This window comes from Neomonachus schauinslandi, chromosome 12 (genome assembly GCF_002201575.2).
Source record: "Neomonachus schauinslandi chromosome 12, ASM220157v2, whole genome shotgun sequence".
Taxonomy (NCBI): Eukaryota; Metazoa; Chordata; class Mammalia; order Carnivora; family Phocidae; genus Neomonachus; species Neomonachus schauinslandi.
In genome coordinates this window covers 77264044-77284925 of record NC_058414.1, presented here as the reverse complement: position 1 = coordinate 77284925, position 20882 = coordinate 77264044, and the positions used below count along the sequence as shown (strand labels likewise).

The window sequence follows — 20882 nt, the reverse complement described above, 5'->3', positions numbered from 1 at the left end:
TGTAAGGAATTTCATCTATTCTTTTACTCATCAGCATTGGCTGGTCAGACGTCTACAGTGTGGCGCTCTGGGTTGCCAGGAGTGGAAAATCAAGTATGGGCGCTACTGAGCTTAGTCTAGTGAGGAAGGAAGATCTTAACCAAGAAACAAAATATAACTATAAATTATAAAATTGGATTATAAATGAATCAAATTATATGCTACCCAAAATCTCAATGATTTAGAAAATGAAACAACAGCCAGCAGAGCCAGTGACTTACTTCAAGTGGAAATTTTTGTCCTTCTAAACTATGTTCCGATCCTTCAGAAGACATATTGCATTTTCCCCAGTGGAAAGTTATCTTGCTTGCTTTGAACACCACTTCTGAAACTCCTCCACTGAGACGGTAGTCATTAGTGAGATTAATTTCCACTTTAAAGAAAAAACACAAAATTGCATCTGTGTTTTGGAAAATCAAAATAACAAATTTCAACTACACTTTCTCCTATCAAAGTTACATTAAAAGGGGGTTGGGGGAATGGGTTAGCCTGGTGATGGGTATTAAAGAGGGCACGTTCTGCATGGAGCACTGGGTGTTATGCACAAACAATGAATCATGGAACACTACATCAAAAACTAATGATGTAATGTATGGTGATTAACGTAACAATAAAAAAATTTTAAAAAGGAAGTCATTTATTTATCTGATAAATAAATAATAACACAATAATAATAAATAAAAACACTTAAGGCGCCATTTGGATGCTGAACTTTTAACTCTACAAAATACATTCTATGTATCTTATTGCCCCAAATATAAACTAAAACAAAGACCTTGACTGCTGTATGACTCTAAGAGCAGGAGACCACCAGTCCACCTGCCCTGTTCCGTTTGGTGTCCTAAGATTGCCATTCCCCCAGAGCTCTGCTTTCCTAAGGCATCTGATGGTAGTGAGGGCACAGAGTGAAGAGAGAGGGAACAGAAGATGGAGAAGAAAATCTTCTCTTGGGAGTGTCCCCCACCTTCTCACTTTCAACCCTTCCTACTCTTTATCAGGCAGGTGTTTTCATCCCATCTCCTTATCCCTGCAAGCAAGCATCATCCCAGGCTTCAGCAGGCTCTGGAATTTGTCCCACGCTATGGCAAGGAAGGTGGGAAATCCATGCCCACTGACGGGGTTTAGCCATGTGATATTTGCACCCTGAGTGGCAACTCAGAATCTTAAACTCTCCTCTTTGGGTTCCACAGCAGACATTTTGACTCTATCTTACAAATGGTCTGAAGATTAATGTTTCTTTTGAGAGCCTTTTAATGTGTCTCCATCAGATTTAAATAGTCTTTGTTCCATTAGGCAGAAACCACTGTTGGCATTAGGGACTGAATCCAACATCTTGGCCAGCTAGCTAGAGATCTAAACTTCCCTTAGTAACAACAACAACAACAACAACAACAACAACAAGCACAATAGCAATAATGCTCAACATTCATGTATCACTTACAATGTGCTATGTGTTAAAGTACTTTACATGTGCTAAACATTTGATTTTTACAGAACCTCACACAATGAAGGAAGAGATACCATTAGAGTCCATTTTACAGATAAGAAAACTGAATCAGGGAGAGTTTAAATAATTTGCTGAAGGTTCCACTTTAAAGAGCCAATAGTGGGGTGCCTGGGTGGCTCAGTCATTAAGTGTCTGCCTTCGGCTCAGGTCATGATCCCAGGGTCCTGGGGTCAAGCCCCGCATCAGGCTCCCTGCTCCATGGGAAGCCTGCTTCTCCCTCTCACACTCCCCCTGCTTGTGTTCCCTCTCTCACTGTGTCTCTTTCTGTCAAATAAATAAATAAAATCTTTAAAAAAAATTAATAAAGAGCCAGTAGTGACCCTTTAAAAAGCATGGCTCTAAAGATCAAGTGCTTGACCATACTCCACTAAGAAAAACAGAGCAGAGGTTACATGTTCTACTTCTTTGTAACATCCTTCAAAACTGGTAATGAAAATGTCATGATTTGGGGCAATATGCTTTTATGTATTTAATTAACATCTTACAATATATAATAATTTTGTTAATTATTCATTAATTAAGAAACACCTAATGCTTATTACGTATCAGGAACTGATACAGAAAAATTCCTACCCTCGTGGGACTTAAAATTAAATTACTACATTCAAATAATTGCATTACAAAATATCGAAAATAGAGAAAAAACTCACTGCTGATAAAACCACTCAACATAGCTACTATTATAATTTAGAAAATTTTTTTCCTATGAGTATATTTGCTTTTATTATATAACTTCCTGATATACATATAATTTTGTTTAAACTATAGTACCAGAAAAGGAAAGCTGTTCACTTTCGAAAACTATTTTGTCCCTCTACCGTTTACTAGAATTTTTTATGGTATTATATTTTGCATGTTTAGAAAAAAGACAGTCTTTTAAAAAAAGCAGTTAGAGAGTGCTTCCTAAGGACAGTATATAATTTTAAACTTTCTATATAGAAATACTACTATTTTCTTTTCTTAAAATTTAATTATAGATGATTGCTTTTTTCGTATCCCAATATTGAACATGGCATGAAGCTGAGCAAACAAGAGCCAATACAGTGTCCAAGAAAAGGAAATTCTGATTAACTAAGTGATTTAACCAGAGATGGAGTTATTAAATGACATAAGCTGTATACTGCATTATCTTTATCACGTCTTCTGTGGAGGCGTCATTATTGTTCTATTATTGGAGAACATGATGTGATGACTTCGGTCATTTTATTTTTGTACACATTTTCAAAATGTTATCTAAACTTCTGATTTACTGGGTTCTATTTGGTTTCTTCTATCTATAGTTTCTAGGCAGTTCATAGTACATTACACAAAGAAAATGAAATGAAATAAAATGAAGGAAATGAAAATAAAATGAAACTGATATAAACACACTCTTAGCCCAATAAACATATTGAAGTCACAAACAAAATGCAAACATTTTACCTGTTTTCCCAGTGTTATGAATGAATGTGTTTTCCAAAGACGTTTTATCCCAACCCTGAAATTTAAGTTTCTTAAGATTCACATTGACTTGGGTAAGATCTTCATCGATATTGATAGGAGACTGTTTGGGGCTACTGCATGTTGGATATTTCTTTCCCCAGTTTTTTTGATTCAGTGCTCCTAGGGAAAGGAAAGAGTAAGAAGTTAGTTGCTTAAATTACTATGCAAAAGCTACGTTTTATATTTTATATTATAAAGTAGTTCATACGTTACATAAAAATAGATACAGCAGTAGAAAAAATGGGAACCTCTTTGAATCAGTTCACAAAACAACTGTGCGTAGGTGTGGGTTCTGGGCTTTCCTGTAATACACTATAAAAAGAGGCCTATAGAGAAGCCGCATGAAGTTCAGGGTTCAACAATGGCTTTGCTTTAGCCATCAGACTCTTCCAAATCAACAGAAAGCCTCACTGCCCTATTAGGTAGTTAGTCCGAGCCCAGGTACCAGAGCGAAAGGCGTCCAGATGGCAGGTGTTAAATTCTGACTTCTTTAGCATTCTCCATGGGGCTAGTTCTCTTCAGACCTCTGTCACCCCTGCCATTGAATGATCTGGTTTAACTGTCATCTGCTCAGGGTCTGACTTATAAAAACATAATCACCATGCTCTCCCCGAAATATCTCCTCCTCTCTCTCACTTTTTTTTTTTTTTTTGGTCTTGAAGCCTACCAGGTTTTATTGCTTAACAATGAGAAACAGAAAACAAGACTTTTTGTAAAGATTTTGCCTACACTGAAGTGAATTTCCACCTCTTCCACAGAATGCACAGTTCTTTGAAGCAAAGCTTCTCTGTGCTGCCTTTATTTCACACCTCCTGAAACCATGAACCATCTCTTGTAATCTTATGTCATTGGACATGACCTTAGCTAGAGTCCAAGCAACACTACGAACAGGTATGTTTTATTTAAGGGTCTTAAACTTTTCTTTTTCTACATGTCTCCAGCCATCCCATGAAAGAGCAGGGTGGCAGCATGGTTTTCGGCTTACCCCCCTTTCAAAAGCTCTTCTTTTAGAAAATGGGTACGGGTGGGGCGCCTGGATGGCTCAGTCAGTTAAGTGTCTCCCTTCAGCTCTGGTCAACGATCTCAGGGTCCTGGGATCAAGCTCCACCTCAGGCTCCTGGCTAAGCAGGGAGTCTGCTTCTCCCTTTCCCCCCTCCCCTCCCCACTGCTCGTGCTCTCTCTCTCTCTCAAATAAATAAATAAAATCTTTAAAAAAAAAAACAGAAAACGAGTATGGGTAAAGCCAAGATTTTACATGGTTAATGTTTAGGGAAATTATAAGTAAACATATCCTCTATACAACCGTAGTCTATGCCATCTTGTTTTTGAGATAAAGGCATCAGAGAAGATTTTGACTTCCATGAAAAGCTCTCATAATGTGACAAAGCAAACTTTGCATAATCTAGCTCAGGAATGAAATAATAATTAGTCATACCATGAAATGGCCTAGATAGCCAGGAAAAATTAGGTAATTCATCTCCTTGTGAGGCATCTACCAAAATCAATAGGTGCTGAAAACTCATTTTATTTTAAAATCTAGCTCTATTCCTAGAGAGTGTTGGAATATAGTGAGCTTTAAATTTGCCCAGGGGTGCATATTTTGACTTCTAGGAACAGCTTTAATGATCTGAGTAACGATATGTTAATCTCACTGTAAAGAACACTGGCCTGTGGAAAAGAAAACACGGCTTGTTTCACTAATAGTGCAAGAGAAGCAGAGAGAATGCAGCATGAATCAGCAAGACCCTTTGTATTGCTCAAATTTTTTAATGCACTGCAATAAATTTCAAGCACCCTTAGGAAGAGTCTCACGGTTATGGTGCAACAAAAACTGTAAAGTGTCTAGAAACACTGCATATGATTAATCAACCTATTTCCCACATCATTTCATGATCATCTCTGTGTGGTTCTAATTTGGCATAACCGCCACTAAACACTTGATTTCTGCCCTGAAATAAACTCCTCCTATGATCTCTGTCATCCCTGAACGTAAAAGTCATCCCGATGCCTCTGGTTCCTTCTCAGCAAGCCCTTTTGGGTCTACCTTCAAATAATATCCTTAATCAGATGACTTCTCATCGCGACTGTTACCAGCCTTGCCCAGGCCACTGTCCCTGTGAGTCTATGTCTTGCTATCTCACAAGCATTGCCCTCACCTAGGAGACTGTTAGGGAGCATCAGGCCTCCACCATAACGTTGCTAAGTCAGAATCTAATTTTAACCAGATCCCCAGAAGTTTCATATACACATTAAATTTTGAGAAGCAATGGCCTAGACATTTTGAGTGCCTTCTAATCGGTCTCCAGCTTCTCTTGCCCCCCATCTACAAACCCGTTCTCCACCTACATGGTAGGCAGAAGTCTTTTTTTTTATTAAAGATTTTATTTATTTATTTTAGAGAGAGAGAGAGAAAGCGCACAAGCAGGGGGAACAGTAGAGGGAGAGGGAGAAGCAGGCTCCCCGCTGAGCAGGGAGCCCGACGCAGCCCCGATCCCAGGACCCCGGGATCATGACCTGAGCTGAAGGCAGATGCTTAACCGACTGAGCTACTCAGGTACCCCTGTAGGCAGAATTCTGAGATGCCCTCCTGCCCCCGGCAAATTCCCATACTCGGTTGTACAGGTCCTGTATAATCTCTTCCACTCAAAGGTGGGCAGGCTGTGAATTTAACGGGATGGTCATTCCCTTAATTAGGTTACATTATATGACAAAGGTGATGGGAATCTGTGCTGTGATAATGTTCTGTTAAAGAAGGGCGCAGTCAGAGCAAACTGGAGATGGAGGGAAAGATTCAAAGTGTGAGAGATTCTCTTTCTGGCTTTGAACAAGTACACTGCTAGGCTGGAAGAGGGGTACATATAGCTAGGATCTGAGAGCGCCCCCAGGCTGACGGCCAGCAAGGACAAACGCGTAATAGGCCAGTTACAAAAAGACAAATGCTGTGTGATTCCATTTACATGAGGTAGCTAAAGTAACCAAATTCATAGAGAGAGAAAGCAGAATGGTGGTTACCAGGAGATAGGGAGAGGGGAAAGGCGGAGCTGTTTAATGGGTACAGAATTTCAGATTTGTGAGATGGAAAGTTCTGGGGATCTGTTTTACAAGTGTGAGTACACTTAACACTACTGAACTGCACACTTAAAAATGGTTAAGATGGACAATTTTATGTTTTTTACCACAGTGGAAAAAATTTAAGATGGCAAAAACAAATAAACAAACAAAAGACGGGGACCTGGACGTCAATCTTGCCAAAAGGAAGTGAATCCTGCCAACAAGCTGCATAAACCCTAGGCTGCACATGAGCATACAGCCCAGCTAGCATCTTGGCTTTAGACTTATGAGACCTTGAGCAGAGACCCAGTTAAGTAGTCCATTCTCTCTGACTCCTGACCCATGGAAACTATGAGATAATAAATGTGTTTAAAAGCCACAAAATTTGGGGCACCTGGGTGGCTCAGTCGGTTAAGCGTCTGACTCTTGATTTCCGTTTAGGTCGTGATCTCTGGGTCATGAGATCGAGCCCCTAGTGGAGCCCTGTGTCAGGCTCTGTGCTAAACGGGGAGTCTGCTTAAGATTCTCTTTCCCTCTCCATCTGCCCCTCCCCCTGATCACACTCTCTAAATAAAATAAACAAACAAACGAATAAATAAATAAATAAAATCTTTAAAAAAATAAAAGCCACTAAATTTGTAGCAATTTGTTATGCTGCATAAGAAAACTAATACAATTAGTAACTAAAGTAATCTTTTAACATATATATCAAATCATGTGTCACTTCCTGATCTGGGTTCCTCCAATACCTTTTCATCCCACCTGGAAGAAAATATAAGCTCCTTCCCACGGCCAAGAGGTCCTCTAAGAGACCATCATTCCTATTCTCTCCGATCTCATTTCCTACCCCTCAGCATTAATCACTCTATTCCAGTCACACAGGCTTCTTTTCTTTCCCTGGAGCATGGGAAGCCTCGGGGCTTGGCATTTGCTGCCACTTCTTCCAGGAATGCTTCCTGGACTGCTCTGTCCCATGTCTGCAAGGCTCACTCACTCACTCTCCCACTTCTATCAGGTCTCTGCTCAGATGCATCTCTTTGGGGAGGCTCTCTCTGAACATCCTGTTACTTCTCTCCCTTCCCTCTCCTTACTTTATTTTTGTTCTCCTAAAATATTATGTTTATTTATTTGTTTCCACACCCTGAAGCTAGAAAAAAAGCCTGGCACATAGTACATGTTCAATAAATACTGGCTAAATGCCTACATCAGACAAACAAAAAATGATCATGTTTTTTGTTTCATGAGTTTAAAACCTCAAAGAAATCTAACGTGAATGGCAACAGAAAAACAATAACAATTAAAAAATTTTCTAAAATCAGCTGTAGTCATATTTGACCGTTTATTACATGATAATTTTGTCAGCTGGTCTCTACTAACCTTCTGCTGAAGAATATCAAGAAAGACCTGTAAGTTTGGACATTTTATAGCACAATGACCCTAAGTGACTGGATTATGTTTGAAGTATATCAAATGATTATATTGAGTGTGGATCCAGTTTAAAATACCAACTAAATCATGGAGCCAAGTAGAGTACACATTCAAGAAGACTCCTGAATTTTTGTGATTAAAAGACAAAAAAAAAAGACCCAGAATTTTTTTGGAAAAAGTCTGTAAAACAGAAAAAGTCCATAAAAAATAATAACTTGAGGTTCTTCTTGCAAAGGACTCTAAAACCAAGGTTGTTTCAAATCACTGTAAGTAGAAAGCTAAAGGAAGTAAACTAATGAAGTGTTAAAATTGTGCACAAGGATGAAGCATAGATCAAAGAAGCATTAAATAGATCTTACCTATCTTTAATAATGAAATATTAGATTAATCTTATGCTTAAACATTATTTTTTAAATTCCCAAATTAACATGTTTAATGTTGCAACTGGAAACAGTGGTTAAAGGCAGGTTGATGTACCTGAGGAAGCAGGTGTACAGAATTCATTAGAACTATATCGTATCCACCTGAGTGTTATTAGCAACCCTTACGAAGGAAGAAATTAGGACTCACTGTGGTTGCAACAGAAGATTATCAGGGTGATTACCCATAAAGAGGACTGCAGAGTACTAAATGTCAGCTCTAGACAATTAAAATAAATTATTCATTCACATATTCATCCATTCTCTCATCCACATATTGACTCATCTGAATTAGTATCATTCCTATAAATTTCCTGTGCTTTCCTCTATGGGAGCACTTAACAGACTGTATTTTGTTTGTTAATTTATCTAACTCATCTATATGGTATTGCCGAACTTCGAGTCTGCACATAGTAGAAATAAATTAAATGCTTGTGATATAGTCTTTGTGCACCAAATGAATGTATTCAATATTTACATTCTGTGCCTTCTCTATTCCAAACAGAATGGAAAGCAATTCTAGACTCTGTGGGAGATCTGCATGAGTTCAAGTTTGTTTGCTCCTCTGTTTATTCTTGCATTCCAGGAGGTTGGGGGGCGTGTGAAGTCTAAAGTAGACAAATATGCCTAAAGGAGTAGATGGGATGGAAATACATGTGAGAGCGAAAGCACACAGTGGAGGCCCTGAGGGAAGCACAGAATCCTGACAGGCCGACAGAACCAAGAGCAAACTAGGGTGGTAGAAAAGTTCAGGCAGTGCTCAGAGAGAAGTGAGTCCTCTAGCTTGGTCCAATGAGCAAGAGTGGACATCAAGCAATTCTAGAAGGAGTTGTAAGGCAGACTATCAAATGTCCCTGGGTAGGCCCGTGGGAGGCACAGAGTCTTTGGAACAGTCAGGAGCTCACAGCTGCCTTGTCAGAGAGAGTAAGCTGGTAGGAATACAAGATAGGAAGAAACAGATAGGCCCCTTAATTTGGGGCAGTTTCAAAGGCATATTCTATTGTCTTCTTTTGATTCTTACAGAATCCCTGGGCAGTGGACCGAATACCCCAAAATTCATGTTAAAAATTATAATCTGAGCCTCAGTGTGATGATATTCAGAGATGGGGCCTTTGGGAGGTGATCAGATCATAAGGGCAGAGCCCTTGTGAATGGGTTAGTGCCCTTATGAAAAAGATCCCAGAGAGATCTCGCATCCTACCCCACCCCCCCCACCCGCCCTGTGAGGTTACAGTGGGAGGGTAGTGATCTAAGGAAGTAGCCCTCACTAGTGCCTTCTTCTTGGACTTCCAACCTCCAAAACCATGAGAAATAAACTTCCGTTGTTTACAAGTTACCAGTCCGTGGTATTTGTGATAGCTGCCTGAGGAGCTAAAACACCTTGTTGTACTTATTTGAACTACAGTAGTCTCTCAATCATATGGTAATTCCAGTACCTTTCTTAGAACCTGGCACTTAAGGATTAAATAATTGTTTCCTGAATGAATATGTACTTCAATAAGATGTCTACAGTTACCCACCCTTCAGTGTTCTTATACTACACATCTTGACCAATGAGTGTTCTAAATGGAAACACATTTTTGAATACATTCTCTGTAGGAAAATATTCCTCCACCAGTACCTAGTATAAAAATATCAAGTGAAGAAAACCAAAGTTTAAAATAAAGAGGAATGAGTTAAAAAAAGCAAATAAAACAAATGCAGGTTTTTAATATTTGGAGAAAAAAGTGAGAAAGGGATGAAAATGAAAGGAAAATCAAAGAAAAAACCATTTTGCCTTCTTTTTTTTTTTTTTAAAGATTTTATTTATTTATATGAGAGAGAGTGAGAGACAGAGAGCATGAGAGGGGGGAGGGTCAGAGGGAGAAGCAGACTCCCTACCAAGCAGGGAGCCAGATGCGGGACTCGATCCCGGGACTCCAGGATCATGACCTGAGCCGAAGGCAGTCGCTTAACCAACTGAGCCACCCAGGCGCCCCATTTTGCCTTCTTTGTGCAGTATTTCTGTTGAGTTTTACCTTCCAGTATCAGAAAAATGGATAAAATTGTAATAAATATATAATAATAATTATAATATTGGGTATTCAGCAGAGAGCCACTGAAAATTCATAGAAATGATAAAAATCCCAACATTTACTTTTTGTCTTTAAAGATTTATTTATTGGGGAGCCTGGGTGGCTCAGTTGGTTAAGCATCTGCCTTCGGCTCAGGTTGTGATCCCAGGGTCCTGGGATTGAACCCCGCATCGGGCTTCCTGCTCAGTGGGGAGTCTGCTTCTCCCTCTCCCTCTCCTGCTCCCCCTGCTTATGCTCTCTCTCTTTGTCAAATAAATAAATAAAATATTTTTAAAAAATAAATAAAGATTTGTTTATTTATTTGAAAGAGGGAGAGAGAGCATGAGTGAGCGAGCCAGGGTGGGGGGATGTTTAGAGGGAGAGAGGGGAGAGAGAGAATCTCAAGAGACTCTGCGCTGAGCGCAGTGCCCAAGGTGGGGCTCCACCTCACGACCCTGAGATCAGACCTGAGCTGAAACCAAGATTTGGACACTTTAATAGGATGCTTTAACCAACTGCACCCCCCAGATGACCTCAACATTTACTTTTTTTTAAGTTTATACCCTAAATTGCTGACATTTACCAAGATTTGAACAACAGTACACTTAGAACTGATTCTTTAAAGACCACAATATCATTAATAAAAATATATACTTCTTTTAATCTTAATGAATTTCTTTTCTAGCCCCAGTTTTGATGTAAGAAAATGTTTTCATGTCTACATATTCACATATAAAAATATTAATAAGAGCAAATATAAATGTAATATTGAAGTGTGGACTGTGGTGATGATGGTAGCATCTATTATTAATTGCCTTAAATTAACTTCATTCAAAATTCCACACACTATAAATCACAGCTTTATAAATTACTAGGGGCTTCCTTTATATATGCTAATGAATCTACCAAAAACCAAAATGTAAGTCACTGAAATAGTGTAAAGTTATTGGTAGTGAATGACTTGGATCATATATCAGTTAAATCCAATGTAAAAATGAAACAAATCAGTGTTATTGTCAATGAAAATTTAGTACAGAATTTTAGAATTCCAGCAAAACGGAAAGATGATATATTTAAGTAGACGTTTATCAGATGCTGCAGTCACCTGCTTGAGAAAGGGGGCTTCCTCAAAGACAAGCAACTAGAACCTTAAAGTACTGAATAACAATCATTAAGTGATTTTATGTCACACCAGTAAATGTCATCACATAAGCTGACTGAAAGCAAAGAAAGATGTCTGAGCTAACTTCCCATGGTGGAAACAAGAATGAGGATGCATTTACATGCACAAATTAGCATGTCTGTTTCTGTTTCTGGCCAAACAGAGGTTTCTGGAGCTCGTAAGAGCAAAGCAGTTGGTGAATACAGATAATGGTTGTTATTAGAACTGGACTGAAAGCAGATCAAATGCAAACAATTTCAGAATGAGAGGCTGTTTAGTCAAGACCTCATTTTCCTTTATCGTCTGTTCTAATGGGACCCTCACATCAGGATAGCCGAAAATCTTGGCAAGCCTGGCTGATATATCCAACTGGAACATGTCAGGGAAGGTAGTTATCAATTTATCTAGAAAATGTTAGCACAAATGTTCCTAGAGCCTTAAAATATTTAAGAAAATAGACCCATAAATACAGAGAATAAACGGGTGGTTGCCAGAAGGGAAGGAAGTGGGGGGATGGACGAAAGGGAGTGGGAGGTACAGGCTTCCAGTAATGGATAAAGAAGTCACAGGTATGAAAGATACAGCATAGGGAATATAGTCAATGGTATTATAATAATAGCATTGTACGGTGACAGATGTTATCTTGTGGTGAGCATTGCATAACTTTGAAAATTATTAACTGAAGTTCAGTATAAATAGAGAGAGAAAGATCAGAAGCTTACTTCAAAGTTCCTGTTTAAAATTGTAGAACTTTTTCAAGTTAGAAAAATCCAAAGTACACAAACAAAAAACCCTAAAAAACAATTCACAGTAAAAACTACTGCTCTATAATGCAATAAACAATAAACTTAGGTTTTTGTAGACCACAGGGAAAAAATAAAAACACAAACTGAAAAGATCTAAGGTCACTGACATAGTAAAATACTATTACTCTTAATGTAAGTAATTGAAACCTGATAATCTATGTGGTATAAATGAAATCAATAAGTGGAACAAGAGGATGATGCTCATAATAGGTCACAATTAACCATGCTTTAATCAGAAAATGAAATAAGTCCTATAAAGAAGTAAAGAAGAATTTATTTAAGGCAAGAAATGGGGGGGTACAAACTGATGCAATAAACAACTAAAAGTAGGATGTTGTTTGGAGTTGCTGGAGTTTTAAAGGATTCTTATTTGGAAGTGAGCAACAGATAAGGGCAAAGGATGACTTCCAAGACCCTGACTAGAGCACACTTGGGTCGACAATGGTACCAGTCATGTTCGTTGTGAGAACAGATGGAAAGAAAGACTTTGCATCTGGTTTTGGATCTACAGACTTTAAGATGCCCATGGATGTTCATTAGGCAATAAAAAATATGAGTCTGGGAACCATTAAGAGGTCTGGACTAGAGATAGAGGTTCGTGAACATCATCACTTTGGATTTTTCTAACTTGAAAAAGTCCTAAAATTTTCAACAGGAACTTTGAAGTAAGTTTCTGATTTCTCTCTCTCTCTCTCTGGTGGTAATTTGATGGATGTGGATATAGTTCAATTCAAGTTGACAGGTGAGAAGAGGATCAACGATAAGACACTGGAGAGCACTAACACAGAAGGAGCAGGAGGGGAGGGGAAAGCACCAAAAGAAATTAAGAATGAATGGCCTGAAAAAGAATGGCAAATTTAAGAGAAAAGGGTATTGTGAAAGTCATAAAGGATAGTTTCATTAATGAGAGATTATCCCAAAGTAGATCTCTCACACACAGCTGAAAGCCCAAAGGGTCATGATCGAAGAGTAACTACTGGATTTGGTTATTTCTTAAACTGCAAATCTCATATTCCTAGAACAAAACAACTTCAGTGAAATGATGGACCTGGAATTCAGGCTACAGTGTGTAGAAGAGTGAGTTGGAGGTAACAAAGTAGAGTTAAGAAAATGCTTTTTAGAAGCTTACTGTGAAGGAAAGAACAATGATCAGGGCGCATCCAGAGATAGAGGCAAGGATGCGGAATGGATTTTAACACAGAAAGAGATTCAAGCATGCAGATGTATGGAGGGGATAAAATTATTACAAGAAGGAGTTTGAGGGCGTCTGGGTGGCTCAGTTGGTTAAGCATCTGCCTTCAGCTCAGGTCATGATCCCAGGGTCCTGGGATCCAGTCCCGCATCAGGCTCCCTGCTTCTCCCTCTCCCTCTGCTGCTCCCCCTGCTTGTGCTTGCTCTCTCTCTGTCAAATAAATAAATAAAATCTTTAAAAAAAAGAGAAGGAGTTTGAAATGAAGGGAGGTCCATAATCAAGGTTCACCCAAGGGGAGAAGATGGAGGGTTATTGGCCTAGGAGAAGAAAAGAAACATTAAAAAAATAATCAAAGAAATATGGATTGGTATCTAAGTGTTTAGAAATGGGAAAAAGAGAAATCTGATGGTTCATACCACAGAGCTCCAGCTGTAAAGCAAGATCACATCACATGGAAGGAAAAGAGGTTTGGTAGTGGAGCACATCATTTAGACGCACCACACACCTGTGACCTTCTCTGTACAATAGGAATCATAATCTCTCACTCTCAAACTGCGCAAATTCAATGAGAAAACATATGTGCACAGACTGGCAGATATATGAATCTTCTTACCCTCATTCCCTATTTTCTCAGGAAAACTGGAAGGGAGACAGGATCATTAGCTGTAGGGGAGAGGAAGGAAGGAGACCGGGCTTGAGGAAAATCGTGGAGAATGAAAGAGTGAACAGAAAAGACGGATAGAAAGCACTGATGACTCTGCTGATGCGGGAGGCCATGAACCTGCAGAGGCACCCCTACAAAGTGTGTCCCTGTGTGTTTTGTTTTTGCAAGTTCAGTGGTCCTGATGGACAAGCACAGAGAATAGGGAGCTGCAATCCTACAGTGGCCAACAGGAGCCTGGGTGGGAAGGAGCCCTGCAAGGTCAGGGAACTGGAAGCTCTCAGCCAACCCCCCCGCCCCCACCACTAATCTCAGATCTGATATGGGGAGAGAAAGGTCATTTTTTATTTTATTTTAAAGATTTTATTTATTTATTTGTCAGAGAGAGAGAGAGAGGCAGGCAGAAGGAGAAGCAGGCTCCCCGCTGAGCAGGGAGCCGTATGCAGGACTCGATCCCGGGACCCTGGGATCACGGCCTGAGCCGAAGGCAGACGCTTAACCGACTGAGCCACCCAGGCGTCCACAAAGGTCATTTTTTAAAAAGCTATTCGACAGTCAAAAGCACATCTTTTGTCATCTTTCACTTTAAGTTAGAAAATGATAAGAATGGGGCACTTCAAGTTAGAAAATGATAAGAGTGGGGCGCCTAGGTGGCTCAGGTCGTGATCCTGGAGTCCCGGGATTGACTTCCGCATCGGGATCCTTGCTCAGCGGGGAGTCTGCTTCTCCCTCTGACCCTACCCCCTCTCATGTGCGCTCTCTCGCTCGCTCGCTCGCTCAAATAAATAAATAAATAAAATCTTAAAAAAAAAAAAGAAAATGGTAAGAGTGACAAGAAGTCCAATACTGCAGTGTTTCTACTGCTATAGGCTGGTATGGAATATTTAACTAATTAAAATCAGAAAAATCCTCGTTGAAACTTAACACTGACCAGAAACTATGGAGACTTCTTGTTGCTCTTTCATCTCCTGACAAGCCACCACTTCTAAAAGGAAGAAAAGGTTGAGGATTTAGGTAACTCTGTGATTAATGTTATGACTTTCATATTTGCCTGATTCTCTCCAAATGAATCCACTGTTTAATTTTCAGGATTGAGACTGAAGGCAATGCAGGCTGATTAATTGCACAACTCTGTAGCATTTGTTGTTAACTAACTGACCTCGATGAAAGGCAGGCAAACTATCTGCAGATTGAGGAGAGACACACAGAGCGAGATTTCTTTTCTTTGTTGCTATAGTCTGGCTACTATTGATGATATCGCAAATACAGAACCAAAAAAAGAGCCCTGGAAATGACTCCTTGGTTTGGAATACAAAATAAAAAAAACTCTTTGTAGAATAGCTCTGCAAGTTGCCTTGGCATCACTGTGGCTCTTTTTCCTCCCTTTGGTCTGAGGATTGGGGATTCAGAGTTGAAGTCTACAGCTATAGAGTATAACCTGATATCCTTCTACTTCTTATAGGGCTTTCGATCAATTTTCCTATAGTATTGTTTCATTGTTTTGGTTAAAGAGCATGCTGCCTGTAAGACCAAAGATTCTGGCTTACTTCCTATATAAAACCATCAGTGAGGATCCTCCTGTCTATGCGCACCTATCACAAAATACTCTCAGAAACCGGATCTCCCAGATGCATGTTATTGGTCACAAGCAAGGACTAAGAAAGAAGCCGTGGGTAAATACCACAAATCCATTGCTCCCACCAGGAATTCTTTATTTCTCAACAAAACTTAATTCCATTAAATACAGCTTTTATTTGTTCATCTGTTTACTCATTCATCAAGTCCTTACGGAGTGTTTAATGTTAGATAGAACATAAGTCTGGTAAAAACAACTCAGACAAATAAAAAGAGTATCCATCATCAAGAACTCACGTTCCAGGGGCCCCTGGGTGGCTCAGTCCGTTAAGCGTCCCACTCTTGGTTTTGGCTCTGGTCATGATCTCAGAGTCTTGAGATGGAGCCCCATGTTGGGCTCTGCACTCAGTCCAGAGTTGGCTTGAGATTCTCTTTATCTCCCTCTCCTTCTGCCCACACCTCACCAGCCCCTCCCCCCGCTAGCATACATGTGCTCTCTCTCTCTCAAATAAATAAATAAATAAAATATTTTTAAAAAAAAGAACTCAAGTTCTAGTTAGGACCCAAGGCATATCAACTATTAATTAGAATATAATCTAATAAGTATAAGAGCAGAGATATGCATGGACTATTCCAGGGACACAAAAGAGTTGTTCCGAACCGAGATAGGACAAAAGACAAAGAAGGCGTTCTGAATGACAAGATGCCTGAGGTAAGTCTTAATTGGTGGGCAAGTATTATCAAATTAAAGGTGGGGAAGAAAGCTGGGAAGAGAGAACAGCATGAGCACAGAAAAGAAAAAGAATGGTTATTTGGGAAGAACAGTAGGAGTTTCTATGTGCTGACACGTAAAATGCAAGGCAGAGAGAGAGGAAATGGGCAAAGGTGAGCACATGTAGAGGCTTTGAATGCCAGGACAAGGGGTTTGAACTTTTTCTGCTGGGCTTTTGAAGGGATTTAAGTTGCAGGTGGCATGGCCTTATTTAAGTTTTATTAAGAGTCTGTTTGCGGGGCGCCTGGGTGGCTCAGTCTTTAAGCGTCTGCCTTTGGCTCAGGTCATGATCCCAGGGTCTTGGGATCGAGCCCGCATCGGGCTCCCTGCTCAGCAGGAAGCCTGCTTCTCCCTCTCCCACTCCCCCTGCTTGTGTTCCCTCTCTCGCCGTGTCTCTCTCTGTCAAATAAATAAATAAAATCTTTAAAAAATAAATAAAGAGCAAACTTATTGCTTAGTTCTTAAAATCTTAAAGTTGAATTATGAATTATAATGATTTTTTAAAAATGTGGCATTAAGCAGCTTGTGAGAACAACATAGACTATTGCTATGTCTCCAGCCTTTCTGTTTTCTCAATCTCCACTTATTTTTTGATTAGTCTCAGGCAGGAAACTCCTGTAAAAGAACAGAAGTCTGAACACTCTGGCTCTTTCTTTTGTTTTTTGAATGTAATTCTTAGCGATGATGTGTAAATAAAAGAGTTTTTGAATATAAATAATTCTAGTCCATGGCAATTTATAAATCTGATAAAACAAGCTGGCAACCAATTTCCATTGCAAAGAGATTTACTGCAACAGTCCACTGAACTAGCAAGTGACCCTATCTTTCAGTATATATGTAAAAGGGCTAAAGAAGAGAAAGGATTTAAACCTAGATGGTATGAGTCTCTGCCAAGGGACTATCAATCCCAGGTGAAGATAAAATAGGCAAGACAAGTATATTTGATTTCTAATAAATTGATTATTCAAGGTTTTATCCTTTATGCAAAATAAAGGTATACTTGCATGGATTCGAATGTATCTTAACTTGCGTCCAGCCCAGTGGAGGATTCCTTAACAGCCTTTTCAGTAATGATAGATTTAAGTAGATTCTCTTTTTGGATGAGCAGTTTCCTTGCCCTTGCATGACTGCATAGCACTGGGCAAGAGGAAGGGAAGCAGGCACAGAGAAGGGAAGCCCCTTGAGAAGGTACAGAAATCCTATGGAGGGTTTAGGATTTCCACAGGCAGTGGAACGTGAGGGAATGAAGAGGCAGGATGACTTCTAAGCCAGCATAACCTACATCTTTGAAAGGTTGGAAGGCTCCAGCTGACATCTGTTTTGGACATTTTTAACTATCTGATAACGAGCGATGGCCAAACTTAAGAGCAAGGTAAATGTCAACAATGCACTCGCAGAAGAGCCAATTCTTGTGTTTGCTCTGGTTTAATTAAGGCAATACCACATCCTCACAAATGCCACCTACCAAATAATAAACATCACACTTCTAAAAAGTATTCAAGACAGTCAAATTTTAAAAGTTCTTCAAGTAAGTCACTCTTTTCACTGCTCAAAAACCAAACTTGTAAAAGTTTAGTAATACCAGAAAGTATTGCAAACAAAGTATTGTTTTCTTCAGTGGTAGATAGCAATGAGGTTATAATATCTCAACTCCACGAAGCCACTGCTATTCCTTGTTTAAGAAATCTATCTAGGGGAGCCTGGGTGGCTCAGTCATTAAGCATCTGCCTTCGGCTCGGGTCATGATCCCAGAGTCCTGGGATCGAGCCCCATGTCGGGCTCCCTGCTCAGTGGGAAGCCTGCTTCTCCCTCTGCTTCTGCTTGTGTTCCCTCTCTCGACATCTCTCTCTCTGTCAAATAAATAAATAAAATATTAAAAAAAAAAAGAAATCTATCTAAAATGTTGGGAGTTTCGGGATGCCTGGGTGGCTCAGTCGGTTAAGCATCTGCCTTTGGCTCAGGGCATGATCCCAGGGTCCTGGGATGGAGCCCCACATCAGCCTCCCTTCTAAGCGGGGAGCCTGCTTCTCTGACTGCCCCTCCTCCTGCTTGTGCTCTCTCTCTCTCTGATTGAGAAATAAATAAATAAATAAATAAATAAATAAATAAATAAATAAATAAATAAATTTTTAAAATGTTGGGAGTTTCAAAGAAGTTGACCCTAAGCCATATCTCTATAAAAATCAACAAATGGGTTTAGCATAAAATGTTTATTTTCAACCAATTCACTGTAATTTCATTTGGTAGAACTCTAGAACACCAAATGGAGAAAACCTTCCAGATCTAAGATCTAATTCCATCATAATTCATCATGCCTTTTACTGAAACACTTGGATTTTATAATCTCCTAAATGAAAAATGTACTTTGTGAATTAGTCTTCTGATACCATGGTCAAGGAGCACACATCTAGGACCTTGATGGATAACTGGAAAGTGAATGCTGGTCACAAATACACTACTAAATCCAAGTTTGACTTTCTGATCCAATGCTCCGGACCTGTAAGGGCTTGCTACTTATGTTCTGTTACTTTTTCTTAATACTCTAGATCTGAAAACAAAAATAGGAATTTTCCTTCAGTGAATCTAGGGTCTAGAAGAAGACATACAGATAAACAAATCAATACATTGAGAATTACAGGTAATCTAAGAAAGACATGAAACAGGATCAATTCCCTGGGGTGTCAGGATTGGTTTAGAAAAGGACCTGATGTTGAGAGCAGAAAGCCAAGTATATGTTCACTAAGACAGGATTACTCCTGCTTTCTAGTCTCAGCCAGATCACCAGGCCCTTGATAATTTGAGAAGACAATGGGGTTTCAATATCGAAGAGCAGCCCTCCTGTTTGGGATCTTACTTTGCTTCTTAAGCTATATCTGGCACTGGGGGTCTATGCCATGCTCTGCCAAGTCTAACTCTCATGGTTTCTGATCATAGCTTGTCCCTCACAGAATCTCAGGATTGGGAAAAACTACCCAAGTTCAACTATCTGATGATTGCCTGAATCCTCTATACAACACTCTTAATAACAGGGTTTTTTGCCTCAGCTTAAATACCTCTGATGTTGGAGTCTCTTTATCTCCCCCAGCATAGTTTATTCCAGTTTTAGATTTTTCGATGTTAGAAAGTCATTTCCCCTATGAAAGGGAGTTCCTCTCCAAAAGTAATTTCTCCCCAGATTGTATCTACTCGGGGGACAACAAAATATTTAGTTATTTTCCCACCTGATGGCCTTGAAAATATACGAAAAGTGACAAAGAGATGAATAGTCTCCTGGGCTTCATCTTTTTCATGAGAGTCACACCTGCTTCACAAATGTCAAGACTCTTCACTAACTCTTCCAAATACTCTCCAATTTGTCTACATTCTTTGCAAAGAATGTAAAACATTGCTGTGTTTATTCTTTTCATAATACTTCTCATACTCTGCTATTACCTTGCTTACCTACTTGTTTTTCTTTCCCTAATAGAATGCAAGCTTAATGAGAGCAGGTACCTTATCTGCTCCGTCAATGGTTATATCTACAGAGACTAGTACTGACTGAATAAGTTATTACTGTTTTTGTATTTGTTAGCATTTATCATTTCTCTTAGTTCTCATGAGTGCTCTCTGCAGCAGGCAGATAAATGAATTCACATTTTTAGAATAACTAAAATGTGCGGCAAAATGCATTTCACAAAGGTAAGGGGGAATGTGGTCACTAAAATGAATAAATCCACTAAAACGCTCCAAATATTTCTAAACAGCTACAGAGAATCCAGTTCAGTGGAGCATAAAACTCCATTTCATGTGCCCCAGTTTGTCATATTAGGAAGTTTCAGTATGCGTATTAAAAGAAAACGCTTATTTAGAACCCAGAGTGATAATGTAACCATGGCAGATCTATTTAATTTAGTCTGGATTTTGCCTCACAAACAAAATTCTTCTAACAGAGGCTAAATAACAAAGTGTTAAAAAGTTACAAAACAAATTCTCATTGCAACATCCTGTTTTCATTTATTTCAGTTAGAATCCTTGGCAGATTTGAATAAAGGGAAGCTCACATTAAATGATGTAGTTTTGAGGCTCCAGTATTATTTTCTAATCCAAACTATTTTATATGAAAAATCATTGAATTCAATGTAGAATTACCAATTGAATCATCTTTGTTTTTCAATTAAAACTAGAGGGTAATTCAATAGTTGAAACTAATTGAATTTCTGCTTTGGTAAGCACATATTTGCAGGCTCTATGATATTATTTTTCCCTTTTCTATCAAACAATTAGAATTTGCATGTATTTTCAAGTGAAAAGAGCAACACATAAAACTACAGAGTAAAATAGTAAAAGCCTCCATTTTAACCTTCCTCACCATCTACTCCTCTTTTATTTATTTTTTATTCTTTATTTTCTTCCTGGTACAAAAAGGTGTTTTTCTTAAAGCATGGAGACAGGACCAGTGGGCAGAAAGGAGCGATTGATTATATACTTTTAAGTTGGGAGGGGCAGAGATAAAGGAAGTTTCCAAAAGGATTTTCATATGTTAAAGAAGACTTACAGGAACCTGGAGGCGGGGATATTGTCAAGCTAACATTGCTTTTTGCCTCCAGCAAATCATTAACATTTAGACAGTTGGGAATTCCGGGAGGAAGGTCACACTCTGCCTGTCTTAAGTATTTGTGAATGGGCTGCAAGTTGTCAGGGAATTTAATTTTAGCTACCTTTCCTTTTGTCTCTGTTCTCCTCCTCATCCCCCCC

The 20882-nt window shown here is 39.2% G+C and overlaps 1 protein-coding gene across 1 annotated transcript in view; it reads right to left on the bottom strand.

Moving 5' to 3' along the window:
* The window catches only part of PTPRZ1 (protein tyrosine phosphatase receptor type Z1), a 116292-nt gene that overhangs the window by 79015 nt on the left and 16395 nt on the right, over nucleotides 1–20882 (bottom strand). The window contains 2 exon segments of the mRNA XM_021699345.1: nucleotides 261–412; nucleotides 2969–3148. Coding sequence (XP_021555020.1) covers nucleotides 261–412; nucleotides 2969–3148 — 332 coding nt within the window.